The 14,103-nt window shown below is 37.5% G+C and overlaps 1 protein-coding gene across 9 annotated transcripts in view; it reads left to right on the forward strand.

Moving 5' to 3' along the window:
* The window catches only part of CDC42BPA (CDC42 binding protein kinase alpha), a 180,973-nt gene that overhangs the window by 107,413 nt on the left and 59,457 nt on the right, over positions 1-14,103 (forward strand). For 7 of the 9 annotated variants that reach the window (XM_088161092.1, XM_088161084.1, XM_088161085.1 and 4 more), the window contains exons 10-16: positions 166-245; positions 1,264-1,430; positions 1,870-1,992; positions 6,592-6,725; positions 8,358-8,600; positions 8,846-8,956; positions 13,192-13,439. In XM_088161092.1, the coding sequence (XP_088017218.1) occupies positions 166-245; positions 1,264-1,430; positions 1,870-1,992; positions 6,592-6,725; positions 8,358-8,600; positions 8,846-8,956; positions 13,192-13,439 (1,106 nt within the window). The remainder of the gene's footprint in view (positions 1-165; positions 246-1,263; positions 1,431-1,869; positions 1,993-6,591; positions 6,726-8,357; positions 8,601-8,845; positions 8,957-13,191; positions 13,440-14,103) is intronic. The other 2 variants (XM_088161088.1, XM_088161089.1) reach the window with 2 other exon arrangements.

Raw genomic sequence — 14,103 nt, forward strand, 5'->3', positions numbered from 1 at the left:
GGATTTAGTTGATGCTGTTTCATATTTGGGCTGTAGATAAGGATGACAGTGAATATAGTTCGTATCATACTATCACTAACACTTCTCATATGGTTAAACTGGAAAATCTGTTTCTTTTAAGTCCAGTAGGATACTGCTTACTCAACTGTCCTGTTATTTTCCTAGGAAACAATGCCTCCACCATCCCACACTGCATTTTCTGGCCATCATTTACCATTTGTGGGTTTCACATATACAAGTAGCTGGTAAGTTAAGAGTTCTAAAATTGTCTGTAGGATAGTTGCACAGTATTCTAACTTTCTGTCTTTGATATCTGTTCAATATGTTCCAAAGAATGTGGTTTATTGAGGAAATTACCATAATCTTAAGAGGCCATCTGTTCAAAAGAATGAGTTCTGTGCAGGTAAAATTTACATATATGTAAAGGTCAGTACCTGTGCTCAGGGGAGTTTTGATGAGAAAGGTAGTTATTAGAGAATGTATAATATTAACTGCATATGACAAAGTTAAGACTAGATGTGTGAACCCTGGCAGAACTTAGTTTATTAGACATTAAAAGCAGTTTTATTTCTAGCCCTTTGACACTTCTGTAAGTCTGAATAGAAACTCTGTAAAAATTACTTTAATTGATATCTGGTATTAATGTAGAATTTATTTCACTATTTGTGTTGCTAAACTAAACAGTGAAGTCCCTTGTATGCTCCTTGTTTATGAAAATAAAGAAAGTGTTTACAACCATTGAAAAAACAGGCCTGTGTTTCTGCTGGGAATGTGGCTATGTCCTAGAATGTCCTAGACTTCAAAAGGATTATTTGCATAAGTAGTAGCATGTGTACATGTGTAGCCACAGCATTTCTGACATGTCCATGCCCTGGTTGTTATGGGATAATTTCGCACCCTTTTTAGTGATTCTTGTCTTTAAAGCATTTGTGATACTTGATTAATTATTCTCAAATGAATTATTATTGTTATCTTACTGGCTAGGTTGTTGCTTTTTGCTAACTTTGCTATAGACTGTCCGTAATGATTTTTAATTAGGAGTTCATCCACTTCTGTGTAACAAAAATGCATTGAGATCAGGCATGCTAGGTAAAAATTATTTCAATTTCCAATGAGCACATACTAACAAGGTATTCTTTGATGTTATAATAAATGGCATAGTAATTAACAACTTAAACAAACTGTTTATTGGTTGATGTTTTTATAGCACTATTTTAAAACAGGCTGTTGTAAAATCCAATACTATTTACTTTTTTCCCCCAGTGTGCTTTCAGACCGCAGCTGTCTAAGACTGACAGCTGGACCACCCTCCATGGATCTTGATGCCAGCATTCAAAGAACTTTGGAGGATAGTTTAGCAACAGAAGCTTATGAGAGGAGAATAAGACGTCTAGAACAAGAAAAGCTTGAACTTAGCAGAAAACTGCAAGGTATAATCTTTTTAAAAAATCATTCCATCACTTTTTAAACTTAGATTAACCTGCAGTTTTGTAAGGCTGTGGAAAAAGAATTAAATATACATTCTGAAATGCTTTCGAGCAGAAAGGAATTCTCTTCATTATTTCTGTTCACAAATTCCTGTTACTCTTTATGTCTGAAATACGCCATGTATGCAACTTCTTATGCTAGCTTTGTTCTCACTGTACCTTGGTCACTATGGCATAATGGCATAAACATTTCATTCTTAAAACTTCTAAGAACTTAGTGTGTCCAGCTGACAGTTACTGAAAAGTTGTCACTTAATAGTTGGAAGTTACAAATTGCAGAATGCCCAGTGCAGGATCTTTTGACATGTCTTAATTTATCAGTAGTATCTCTTTGATCTCCTCAGATGTGTTATTTGTCTTTCTCTCTTCCATCTTTTTCTAGAGTCTACCCAGACAGTGCAGGCTCTGCAGTATTCAACAGTGGACGGCCCAATCACGGCAAGCAAAGATTTAGAAATTAAAAGTTTGAAAGAAGAAATTGAAAAGTTGAAGAAACAGATAACAGGTGTGTTAAAAATACTAATGGAAAAGCTGTAATAGAAAACTCTATTTTGTCAAGTTTGGGGGTTTTGTCTCCAATTGTAATGCTAGTATTCCTTGGCTTTATAAAAGAATTTTCCAATCTGTTTTTACTTTTCATTTTGCCCCTCACTCTTCCACTGTACCTCAGCATTTTCTCCAAATTCAATTTGGGTTTTCCAGGTAAGGAGTAGTGCATGGGAGAGGATACAATGGGCCACGAGGCTGCACTTCCAGCAGCAGAACTAAAAGAAAACTGCCACCAAAATAAGTCCTGCCTACAGTTGCATGGCACCTTCTCAATCTGTGCATTCCCTGCACTCTCTCATGACTTTAATTAACTCGATTAAACAAGGAAAATGCTGTTAGATGGAGAAAATTTAATCAACTTATGACCAGATAAATCAGCACAAGGTGGGCAATAGAACCATATAGAGGAGAGGAGAGGAGAGGAGAGGAGAGGAGAGGAGAGGAGAGGAGAGGAGAGGAGAGGAGAGGAGAGGAGAGGAGAGGAGAGGAGAGGAGAGGAGAGGAGAGGAGAGGAGAGGAGAGGAGAGGAGAGGAGAGGAGAGGAGAGGAGAGGAGAGGAGAGGAGAGGAGAGGAGAGGAGAGGAGAGGAGAGGAGAGGAGAGGAGAGGAGAGGAGAGGAGAGGAGAGGAGAGGAGAGGAGAGGAGAGGAGAGGAGAGGAGAGGAGAGGAGAGGAGAGGAGAGGAGAGGAGAGGAGAGGAGAGGAGAGGAGAGGAGAGGAGAGGAGAGGAGAGGAGAGGAGAGGAGAGGAGAGGAGAGGAGCCACCTTTCAGCTCTGCTTTCAATGAGCTCTCATTCCTTTCAAAACTGAACATCTATTTTCTTTACTTCTGAGAGTTCTTGAAGATTTTATGAAAACTAAAGTTTTGGCTGTCAAGTACCTCAGTACTGTAAGTTTGAAAAGCGTTTTTGAAATCTATGCAGCCAAAAAGATAAATTTTTAAAATTAATGTTATGCTGCCTTTCATCAGGACTCTAAAACCAGTCAGAAAGCAAAGATCTACTTAGCCCATTATGTGTGTTTGACAGAGGCAACTGGAGAAGATCCATCTTTAGGGGGAGATCCATCTTTTTCCAGTGTTACTTTCCCAGATTCTGGACAATTCATGTTTTAAGAACTTTGAGAGAGAGGACTTATATGGCACCACTATATTGAATATAGCTATGAGTGAACTGATTTGCTGTCTGTTTAGCTAATATCTTTTTAGCCTGCTTTAAAGGCTAGTATTCAGTATTCTTGATTTGATATTCTGAATTAAGTTAAAGGGAATTTTCTTTCATGGTGATTTTTTTTTTTTAAGCATAGGACTCCTGCTATCTGTCTCCATAATCCTGTCTTTAAAATAGGATATTAAGAGCAGAGATGTCTCAAAAAAAGGAAGAAAGGACACATAGCAGGATTCTTTTTTTTAGGAAAATTAACAAGAGACTATTAGGTATCATGTCTGGAACCAGAGAAACAGGGGAGAAAACCCCAATTAATCTTACAGGAATAAGAAAATGTCTGTGTTTTGTGTGAAAGATCAGTGACAAGTAGTGGTAGATACATCTGTATTATATGTCCATATCTTGTCTGAGGCAAGGGAGAAAGAAACAGCCAGTAAGGTAGGAGGAAACTACAGAAAACATTTGTTCTGGTTTGTATTTGTGACAGGACTTCATTCAGTTCCTGAAAGTGTCAGAAATGCCAGCAGCAACACCCACAGAAAGAGTAACTTGAACTTGACTTGCAGACACTTGATGTGTTTAGACTCTGCAGCTGCCCTATGGGGCAGGAACAGCTATGTGTGAACTGCAGAGTGCAGGACATAGATTACAGCCTGTTGAAACTGTGCAGCCTGAAAAAAGCCTCTTACAAATACACAGTTGGACAGCTGCTCTGGCGTGATGCAGCAGTTTTGTATTGTACCATAGGCATTATTTTTGGATAGGAACATGGCTTAGGGAGGATCACTCTGGTTTGAGTGATGCCATGTTGGCACTATATCAGGACAAAAGCTTTTGTGAAATTTTTGCTCCAGCCAAATGCCCCTCCTCTTGCTGCTATAATGAGGATAAAGACAGCATGATCAGAAACCCTGTCTCTGCAACAAGCCTTAGATCAGGTTTGGAGTCTTTGGGACCACGGAAAAGCAACATTTACAATTACAGCTTTTGAATGAGAGCAGTCATTCACAGAAAAACATCAGGATCAGCCTTAAATTATATTTTATTCTTTACTATTGAGCTGCAACTTAGTTCATTGCTGAAAGCAGCACTCACTTCCTTTGGTAATGAAAAAAAAAATAGTGAAGGTGTGGAAAAATTCCCCAACACATCTGCTATCCTTTTTCAAATTGAAAAGAAGTCAAAGTTTGGTGAAGGTGGTCAATACTGAGAAGGTTTTTCCTAAAGTAATTTTCTGCTTCACACCACATACATATTTAAGTATTTATTCCTGGACATAAAGTGTAGTTTTGGAGTTTGGTTTGGAAGTAAATGTTGGGATCAAATGAGGAAGATGTAGACTTGTCTAACCCATCACCAGTCACCACACAACTTTGTCAGTATATGCTTTGTCTCATCCAGCCATTTGTTCATTTGTGCCTTAAGGTGTAAATAATACAAGCAAATTTGATAAAATAAGAAGAGAATGTTCTATTTTACTTGATTTTACGGGGGTTTTGAGGTAGATTTTAGAACTATATTTATGGCAGAATACAGAAACAAACCAAGTGATGGCCATGTCTGAATGCTTCCAAATATAGGGGAGCTAGTTCCAGGTTTTCTGGATAGCCTTTAAAAGATCTAATTTCTTTACTAGCTCTGATGAACTTTAGGAAGGTTCAGTTGAGGTGCTGAGCTGAACTTTTTATGCTTTGGGCTCGTCTTCTGGGCAACTAAATGTAAAATAATAATATATTACAGTGAGCGTTTGCATATATTATCTAAAATGTTAGTTACAACTAGGGTGATTAAATGGAAAATTACCATTTAAAACACATATGTTACACGTAGCTTTTTTTTATATTCTTTAACCTGTCTTACTGCCTTTTCTGAAGCTGTAAGTAAACACCTGCTTAAAAAGGTAATAAAGAATGAACTCAAAATTGTGTCAAATTCAGGAGTGTCACTGGTAGGACTTAAAAAAATACATTTTTCTTGTCTCTCTGGTTTTCCAGGAAATGACAAGCTAGCATATGCTTTCAATTTTTGAGGTCAAAGTTATAATTTTTGTTCGCTAAGTTACATAGGAGAAAACTTTGAGGAATCTTTAATATTGCCAAATATGTAAAGGGCAGCAATGCAAGAAGAAAACAGAGCCATGGAACAAAGTAGTTCGTGCACAGAAGAGAGATTTATTTTGGCTCAGCAGAGCCATATATAAACTTTCTTTTCACTGGTGACTTCAGAGTAGACGACATAAGAGAGGCAGTTAATAATTTCTGGCTTTGAGCTACAACCCTTTTTTTTTAAGTGCATTCTTTTAAATTTTTAAACAAGAGTCAGTGAATTAAAACAATAGTGAATATTTTTCTGGGTATAAGCTAATGATATTAATTTGCTTATAAAATTCTTGTGTTTCAGAAATTAACCCTCTTAAAAATATATGTGTTTTTATATTTGAGTTTTCCAAGAGCCAGTCTCTAAGGGTTAGATTTATGAAAATGTAGTTAAAGACTGTTATTAAGAGTATAGATGGGTTCCTGTTCTTTGGGTAAATACAAGTGGTTTGAAGACCTGCCCACAACTGAGATAAAAGACAACATGTCCAGTGATTTCATAGAACTTGGAATTAACTTACCTTCCTATATATCTTGCTTTAAAGTCTTTTTAAAGTAAAGACCACGAGGCAAAGAAAACACCCCACTCACTATCTAGAAAAATTCAGTTGCCATATTTTATGAATTTCAGTTTTTCGTGTAGAATTTGAAGGTATTTTTATGACATTATTTAACTGTGCCATAGAAATATACTGTCACTGTGTAACTGACTGTTGGTAAGAAACTGGCTGCAATAGTTCTCCTTTATTTATAGTAGTAATAAAGCAGATCACATAAAAACAAGTGCTTTTCACACTAGAATTAAGTAAAATCAGCTGAAGTTAATTTTAAGGGTATCGACAGGAGAACACTTGCCAGCTCTTGAGTGACCCATTATTTTTACTGTTTCTTTTTGGGGGAAATTGGGAGGAGGAGAGAGACTCTTTATAATTGCAGTGTAATAAAAGATGTATTATATATTACATCACAGCACATAAAAGTCAGATGTATAAGTTGTGTTAAAGGATACATTACAGAATTATGTATAGAGCATGGTTGTTATAATGTGAGAAGAAGAGTTGTTACCATTTTTGTGTTGTATTCCAGCAAGCTGTGACCTTTTATTCTGTTCCCTTAAAAGCAGATAATGGCAGCTGAAATAACCTGCTCCCTATTCTAAGAATAAGAATTGCCTTGTTTTGTGATTAAATGGAAACCAGAAAAAATATTGAAGTGGCTTCAAGCAGCTAGGCTATGCTATTCTAGAATTACGATTTTTCCCTTAGAATATTTGGAGTTCTGCTGCTTTTTCTAGAATCTGGTCAGCTGGAACAGCAACTCGAGGAGGCCAGCACTGCAAGGAGGGAATTGGATGATGCTTCCAGACAAATAAAGGCTTTTGAGAAGCAAGTCAGAACACTGAAGCAGGAGAGAGAAGATCTTAATAAGGTAAAAAAATCATTTTGTCAGCGACTGTTGTAAACCCTCAAGACTGTTTTATTTTTGTTCATTTTGCTTGTATTAACTTTCAATTGTAAAACTAATGAGCAGATAACAAGTGTGTAGCATGACCTACTTAGCTTTCTATCTTTTTTTTTTGTTGAAGAAAAGGATATTATTTAACATGTTGTGTGTATGACTGCTGGGTGCTCCCTAAGCGACTGCCTACAGATAGTGAACAACTCCATAATCCAAATTGCATGGTGGCTACAAAAAAGGTTTTATAGCTTCACATTTAGGTGATAATGATAGGGGTTAGAAGACTGAGTAGACAAGAACTATTCCAGACAATTTAATCTGAAGTATGGGTGAGACTTTAACAGTGAAAAAATGTGAAGAATGGTATTAAGGCGGTGTCACAGAAGTGTTTCTAGAAGGGAGATGTAAAAAATTGCCCAAACGAAGATAGAAAAGTAATTTGATATAACTACAGGTAAAGAATACTGGATTTTATTTTTTCTTCTCTATCTCCCTGAGGTCTTGTTTTCTTATTTATAACATACTGTGCTATTTCATGGCCCTTTTCTGTATTCATTATTAAATCAACCTGTAATCAGGTGTGAAATACATAAAACCTGTTTTTCATCATGATTGTATTGGCCCAGTATTATAGAGTCCACACTAAAGTTGATGTGTCAGCTCAGTTTAACACTGTTTCTTCTAACCCTTAAGGTTCTTAAAATTTTGAAAGCTGCCAGTTTGTCCCAGGAAGACCATCTCTCTTCTAAACCAACTCATAGTGATTAGGACCTCTTTTTAAGAACATTAGAAATGTTTTTAGATTTACATGGATGTCAGCAGTGCCAAATATTAATTCTTCCTGTTGGTCTTCTTTTTATCCTGATATTTGCTTTTCCTTGCTTCTTTTTTCTGCTCTGGTTTGACTGAACATTACTGAACTATTTAAACTGTTGTGGTCCCTCATTGGTAGTGTGGTGGCACAAACCTCGGGCACAGCAAGCTTTGTGAAGGTATTGTGGTGTGGAGTTATCACTGCACTAGCAGTGTTATTTCATGCTGGTTCTTTGAAAAGAATAGTTATCGTATATTGCTTTTATTCACTGCAGTGTTTTGTTGCCTGAAACTTTCTCTGATATTTGGTATTAAGGTACAGTGTATGGAAATCATATTTGCCATTGCAGGCCAGTTTTCTAAAGCTTCTTGAGTAAAAATTTTCTTAGTGCAGAGTTTTCCATTCAGATTTAATAATTTAGCACTTGAGATTCTTGTAATTTATTTAAGGAATTTTTAAAAACCAGTGCTAATGACATTTTTGCATTAAGAAAGCAAGGTATTTTTATATTGTAATGCAAGTGCTTGAAAACCATTGTGTTTACCTGTAATAATGGAGTAATTCCTACTTGGTTTACATTTTTGGAGTTTGACTTACTCTAGTAGTGTAAAATATGCCTCTTTCCTTATTTATAGAGGCATGTAATCTGTATTGTAGATGCATTCATGAAATAAAAAAGAATATGTAGTTTCTCTTCACTCTGGAGAACGCGTTAGATGCGCATCCAAAGACAGAATTGGCCTTGTAGCTTTCTAGGTTTATTACTGAATTCTTTTTTTAAACTATAGGAACTGGCAGAGTCTAGTGACAGATTAAAATCCCAAGCCAAAGAGCTGAAAGATGCACACAGCCAGCGGAAATTGGCAATGCAGGAATTCTCAGAGATGAACGAGCGGCTGACAGACTTGCACTCTCAAAAACAAAAGCTTGCCCGCCAGCTCCGAGATAAGGAGGAAGAAATGGAAGTGGTGATGCAAAAAGTAGAAAGTTTAAGGCAAGAGTTACGCAGAACAGAGAGACTTAAAAAAGAAGTAAGTGGTGAGAAGACTGTTTAGACTCTATGAAATAAGTTATATGTAAGGTTTTTTGAGTATTTTATTTATTTGTAAATCTTTAACCTTTTGTCTGTTGTTTCAAACAGTACCAATTTTGTTTTCTAAGATTTTGAAGTGTTCAGTTTGGTGCTGAAGATTTCTCTCTTGCATTGAAAACCATTAATAGATTTTGGAAACAAAATACAGAATCCTATCTATTAAAAACGTATGTACTTTTGTAGCTGGAAGTCCAAGCTGAAGCTGCAGCTGCTGAGGCATCCAAAGACAGGAAATTGCGAGAGAGGAGTGAACAGTACTCTAAACAGTTGGAAAGTGAAGTAGAAGGGCTAAAGGTTAGTCTGTTTTGATATTAACACCTGCAAACTTACTAGTCAACTAGGACTTGGATCTGTTTGATTGCTTTCAGATGTAGGACAAAAGGGTTTTGTCAGTCTGTCACATCAGTTGGTGCTGAATGTTAACGCAGGCATGCATTGCATTATTGCCCAGAAAAATGAGTATTTGCCTGATGTGCTATTTCTTAATAAGCTACCATGTCTTACCACCTTGCTTCCATTAATACTTTGTTTAACTTTATCTGTTAAAAGCTTTTTTTTTAGCATAGCATGGTTGAATATTTGAAGATAAACTTGCAATCTAGGCAGGTTTCTGTATAGGTGTTCTGTCTGCTGTGTTGTTTCTCATGTTTCCTGCACAATAGATGTCAACTGATATAACCATAAAGGAACATTCTGCCTCTCAGCCAGAAGATGAGACATTTTTGCCCAAGAAGAGCATTGAGCATGAAGGCTTTCTTTATATTGATGAGATTACTCACATGTGCATGTGATTTTAAAAGAAATTTAAGGCAGCCAAGAAATGTTAGCTGTTATTTTATTCTGTTATTTAGCTTTTTATGCAGTGCTCTAGAGAAGTTAGGCTTTCTCAAAAATTGAAGAGAAAGTTTTCAATTTACTTATGCAGCTTGCTGTTGATTTACAGCAAAATCCTGTTCCAAATGTTTCATTCAGTAGGGTAATTCTAAACTTTTTGGGCAAAATGTGAGATTAGTTTTAATCTGGTCTTAATTTAAATGAACAACTGTCCTGGTTTGAAAGACAGGTGTCTGCTAGGGAAAGCAGGGCCTTCCCTTGAAATGGAGAAAATAAATTCTCTCCCTCTGAACTAGTATAATTCTGAAATTAAGGGTGTCTCAGGAAAAGATACGGGGATAGGAATAACAGATCTTTACCAGTATGTGTAACAAGGCAAACAAAAACCAACTATGGAATAATCTCCCAGCCCTGGGATGGTGGGGGGTAGCAGCGACCCTCCTCCTCCAAAGCCAAGAGTGAGCAAGAGAGAGCAACTCCTCCCACTCTGCTTTAAATGCTTCTCATCTCCAGGTGTCCCCCCACACCCTCTGAGAGAATCTCCCAAAAAACGAGGGAGGTTCCCCCTCCCCCGTCTCAAGGACCTAGCCATCAGTGCTTCTTACCATGTCAATGAGATGCCTGGAAAAAGTTCCACAGGCAAAGAGGAAAGGAAAAACCAACCCCCAACAGTAATCAAGTCTTTTTTCATTAGAGTTCTCTGTGGCATTCATCAGCATTAAGTTATGGCACAGAAAATTTGGTGGTTTTTTGCAAACATTTCCTTTGCTAAAAGAAAATAAGGAAATCCATTCAATATGAAGTTAATATTAATAAAGTTTCTACTGTTGTGAATTCAGATTGCTATCTGAAAATTAACATGTGTTTCTTCTGCATTCATGAATCTTCCCTATCAGCAAAGAATTTGTATGACAGTTTAAGAGGCAAGAAGAATTTATGGGAGATCTGTTGAGAATAAATGATATGCTGATTTATAACAGCAGGGCAAGCTTGTCAGAATAAGAAAAGGGAATTTTAGCTTTCTTGGTAATATTTTACAATTCAGTAAGCACACTTTGAATCACGTGTGGTTTTTGTGATACTGCACTGTCCATTCAGTAAAAGCTCTGCATGGCTCCTTATTAAATTCAGGGAGCTCTCCTACACAAAAGTAAGTATTTAAAGAAGAAGGAAGGTTTCTCCAAATGAGGAGAATAGAAAAGACCATAAATTATGGAAGGCTAAGTGTAAACAGGATGTTGAGAGCTAAATAAAAAGAATTTAGGAAGCGTTTTGCAGAGGATGCTCAGAGTGACTGGGGAGAGTTCTTTAAATCCAAAGCAGAAAACCTCAGGAAACTCATGGGGCTGCTTGGGGATGGAAAAGGCAATGTCTGAGCTAATAGAGCTGTGGCAAAAAATGCTCCACAAGTCCTCGGTGTGTCACACTTCACTGCTGAAGGAGGGGAGATTGCCACACAGTGTGTTCGTTGCAGCAGGCTGAGCAGATGAGCTGGATGTGTCTGGGATGATTGCAGAAAGCAGGGGAGCTGGCAGGTGAGTCAGATGTGAAGTCACCTGAGGGAATTCTGAAGGAACTTAAATGAGAACTGCTGGCCTAGATGTGAACCCTCTTATTACAGGCAGCCCACTCTGCCACTGTCACTGTTATTCAGAACATCTGGGGAGGTGCAGAGGCCTGGGTGCAGCTTCCTCAGGAAAGGAGTAGGGCCTGTGGTAAAGGGTAAGGTCAGAGAGTTCATGGATGAAGCAGAGCCCATTGGGAAGAAGGCAGTGTGCCTTCTGTCCAGCCAAGTGCTGCAGCACTGACCTGCTGGGGTTCTGCAAACTCGTCAGTGATGTGTGTGGACAGAGGGGATCCTGTGGATGTCATGTATGCAGATTTTCAGTAAAATCAGACTCAGTGTTAGTCAGCAGTGTGCCCTGTTAGCCGAGAGGGGTGCATTAAGCAACAGCTGTCAATGTGCCAGGAGATGCATTATGTCTCAGTTTCACCATTTGTCCACTTGAAGTAGGCATGTATGAAAACATCTATTTGGAATATGCACTTACATCAAATAAAAATGTAATCTCTGTTTACTGTCTCTCTCTAGTTCTCTAAGCCATTGTTCAATACCATTCGGCTTTCTCTTCTACTGCACCATCTCTCTTATGGTTGCAATAGTATCTTTCCATTGTGGTAAAAAATGTGCAATTCCACTAAAACATTTTATGTACCCAACAGAGGATGTTGCAAAGCTTAAACTTTTTCTGTGCTCCATTACCCTGTATATATGAGCAATTCAGGATGTTGGGCAGTAACAAATAAGTTCCATAGTTAATTGCCTGTGCATGAAAGAAATTCCAATGCTTGCTTTTTAAAAAAAACCAACTTTCTTTCTCCAAAGCATCTCCTGTTAGGATGGCATCTTCCTTCTCCAGTTTATCATTCTGCATCCTAAGGCCAGGATTTTACTCTTAGATCAAAACAGATGGTTGTTTTGATGAGTTAGAGAAAATGGTGCAGTAGCAGCACATCTCTGGCTCATACATGTAGGGGTTTTGCAGTTTTTTTGCTGACACAAACAGCAAGGCCCAGCTTTCTCACAGAATTTGTCATGGTACAAATTCAGCTCATTGGAATGTTCTACAATGACATTTAGCTCTTAAAGCCTGTTGATACATCAGCAAAAGAAAATTACCAAAAGCCACGCCAAATTTAAGGTGACTGAGAAGTTTTTACCATCTCATGATAAGAATAGAGGTATAATTAAAAAAATACCTTCAGTCCTCTGGAAGGTGTGACACAGTCACCATAAGGAAGTAGGTTTTCCAGTTTCTCAAAAGAGTGTTTTTATGAATTTGCTTTCCTTAGAATACCTTTAATTGCATACTTTAAAACAAGAAGAAATTCCAAACCAAGTTGTGCATATGTTGACATTAAAAAGTTATTTCCATACTTGGATTTCAGTGCATGTCATGCCACTATCTCATTTTGAACCTGATCTTGCTCCTCCTCTATGTTATGGCAGGACATTGAGTTTAGTGAGTGCAGCATTTGGTGCAAATGTGTATGTATCCTGAAGCAGTGTGTAAAGACTATTGAAATGCCTGAAGACCTCACTAAGAGAGCTATGAAACTGCGAAAAGTGAAGTAATTACTCTTATTGTTTAAAGCTTGTTTTTCCTATTAATCCACTGTGATAGAAACGGTCCATTTCAGTAAAATAGGTCAGGTTTCCCTCCTGACTGATACAATCCATGTGGTGTTTCTGTAGCTAGACTTTAGCCTTCAGTTAAGCCTCTGCTTGTCTTAGTATAACTTTTCCAGAAACTATTTGTCCTTCAGAATATAGTAACTGTATATCCTAGTCCTTATTCTGCATTTCTGAAAGTCATTTGAACTTGTTGCTGTCAACTGTGTGAGTGGAAGCATCGAAGTCTTTAATTCTGCGGTCGCTTCCTGACTGCATTTAAGGTGTTTAAAGTGATGATAAAATTTTCAATGGCTTGAAAACTATTACTGCACTTAAATAACAAAATAATAGAGTGTCATCTAGATTTATACTCTTAACAAATATTGAAAAAAAATGAGATCGATGTATTTAACTCAAGGCTCTAAGGGGATATTTCTAAACAAAGACTTTGGAATATTGAGCTGTTATTAAGCATCGTTTTCAGCATTCTTGAGTGTTAATTTGGGGCTATATATTTTAGCAAAAACAGGTTGGTCGTTCACCTGGGGTAAGCAGTATAGAACACCAGCAAGAGATCACTAAATTAAAGGCAGACCTGGAAAAGAAGAGTCTTTTCTATGAAGAGGAACTATCTAAACGTGAAATGATGCATGCTAATGAAATAAAAAGTCTGAAGAAAGAACTACGGGATGCAGAGAGCCAGCAGCTTGCCCTCAAGAAGGAAATCATGGTTTTGAAAGACAAGTTAGAGAAAACCAGAAGAGAAAAGTGAGTATTGTATGAAATTTACTTGTTTTTAACCCTTTGAGGACTCCTAGTATTGTTCCAAATACACTTCCTTAAGTGTAATGCATACTGTTGAATGTTGGCTGAGCCGATGCCAGAGTTGAAAACAGTAACCTTTAAAAACAGAGCAGAACAAAAAACTCCACATTCTTGTACTGAAACAGGTAATTTTGCATCAGAACTGTTTTACTGGCTGACCATTCCAAGGTATGTAACTGGAGTTCCATACTTGCTGCTTGGGGTATGTTGACCCCTGAAACTTATGTTGCACTTTAAAACAGTTTTTCAACATTTTTCTTTTATTTGGTATTTTCATCTTTTGATGCAGAACTAATGTGTTAGAGATCAAGCATTGTTTACATTTCTGCCAGCACAGGAACAGTCACTTAATGTGAGCTGAGGCTAATCCATGCTGGGTTCCATCCAGTGTTAACATCAGTCAGCAGACTACTGTGGGCGTAAGCTGCTTTATCTCTTCTGACACGGTAATTTGTCAGACCTGATTTTTTCTCTCCCACACGGTGGAGCTTATAACTGGCCTTGAGATTGTTCCTTGAGGCATTCATCAATAAAAACAAGTTTTTCTCTTGGATGGTGTAGTAGTGGGAATAAGTTATAAATTGAACATGCTCATGTTCATTCATAA

Source organism: Sturnus vulgaris, chromosome 3 (assembly GCF_052056855.1).
Source record: "Sturnus vulgaris isolate bStuVul1 chromosome 3, bStuVul1.hap1, whole genome shotgun sequence".
NCBI lineage: Eukaryota > Metazoa > Chordata > Aves > Passeriformes > Sturnidae > Sturnus > Sturnus vulgaris.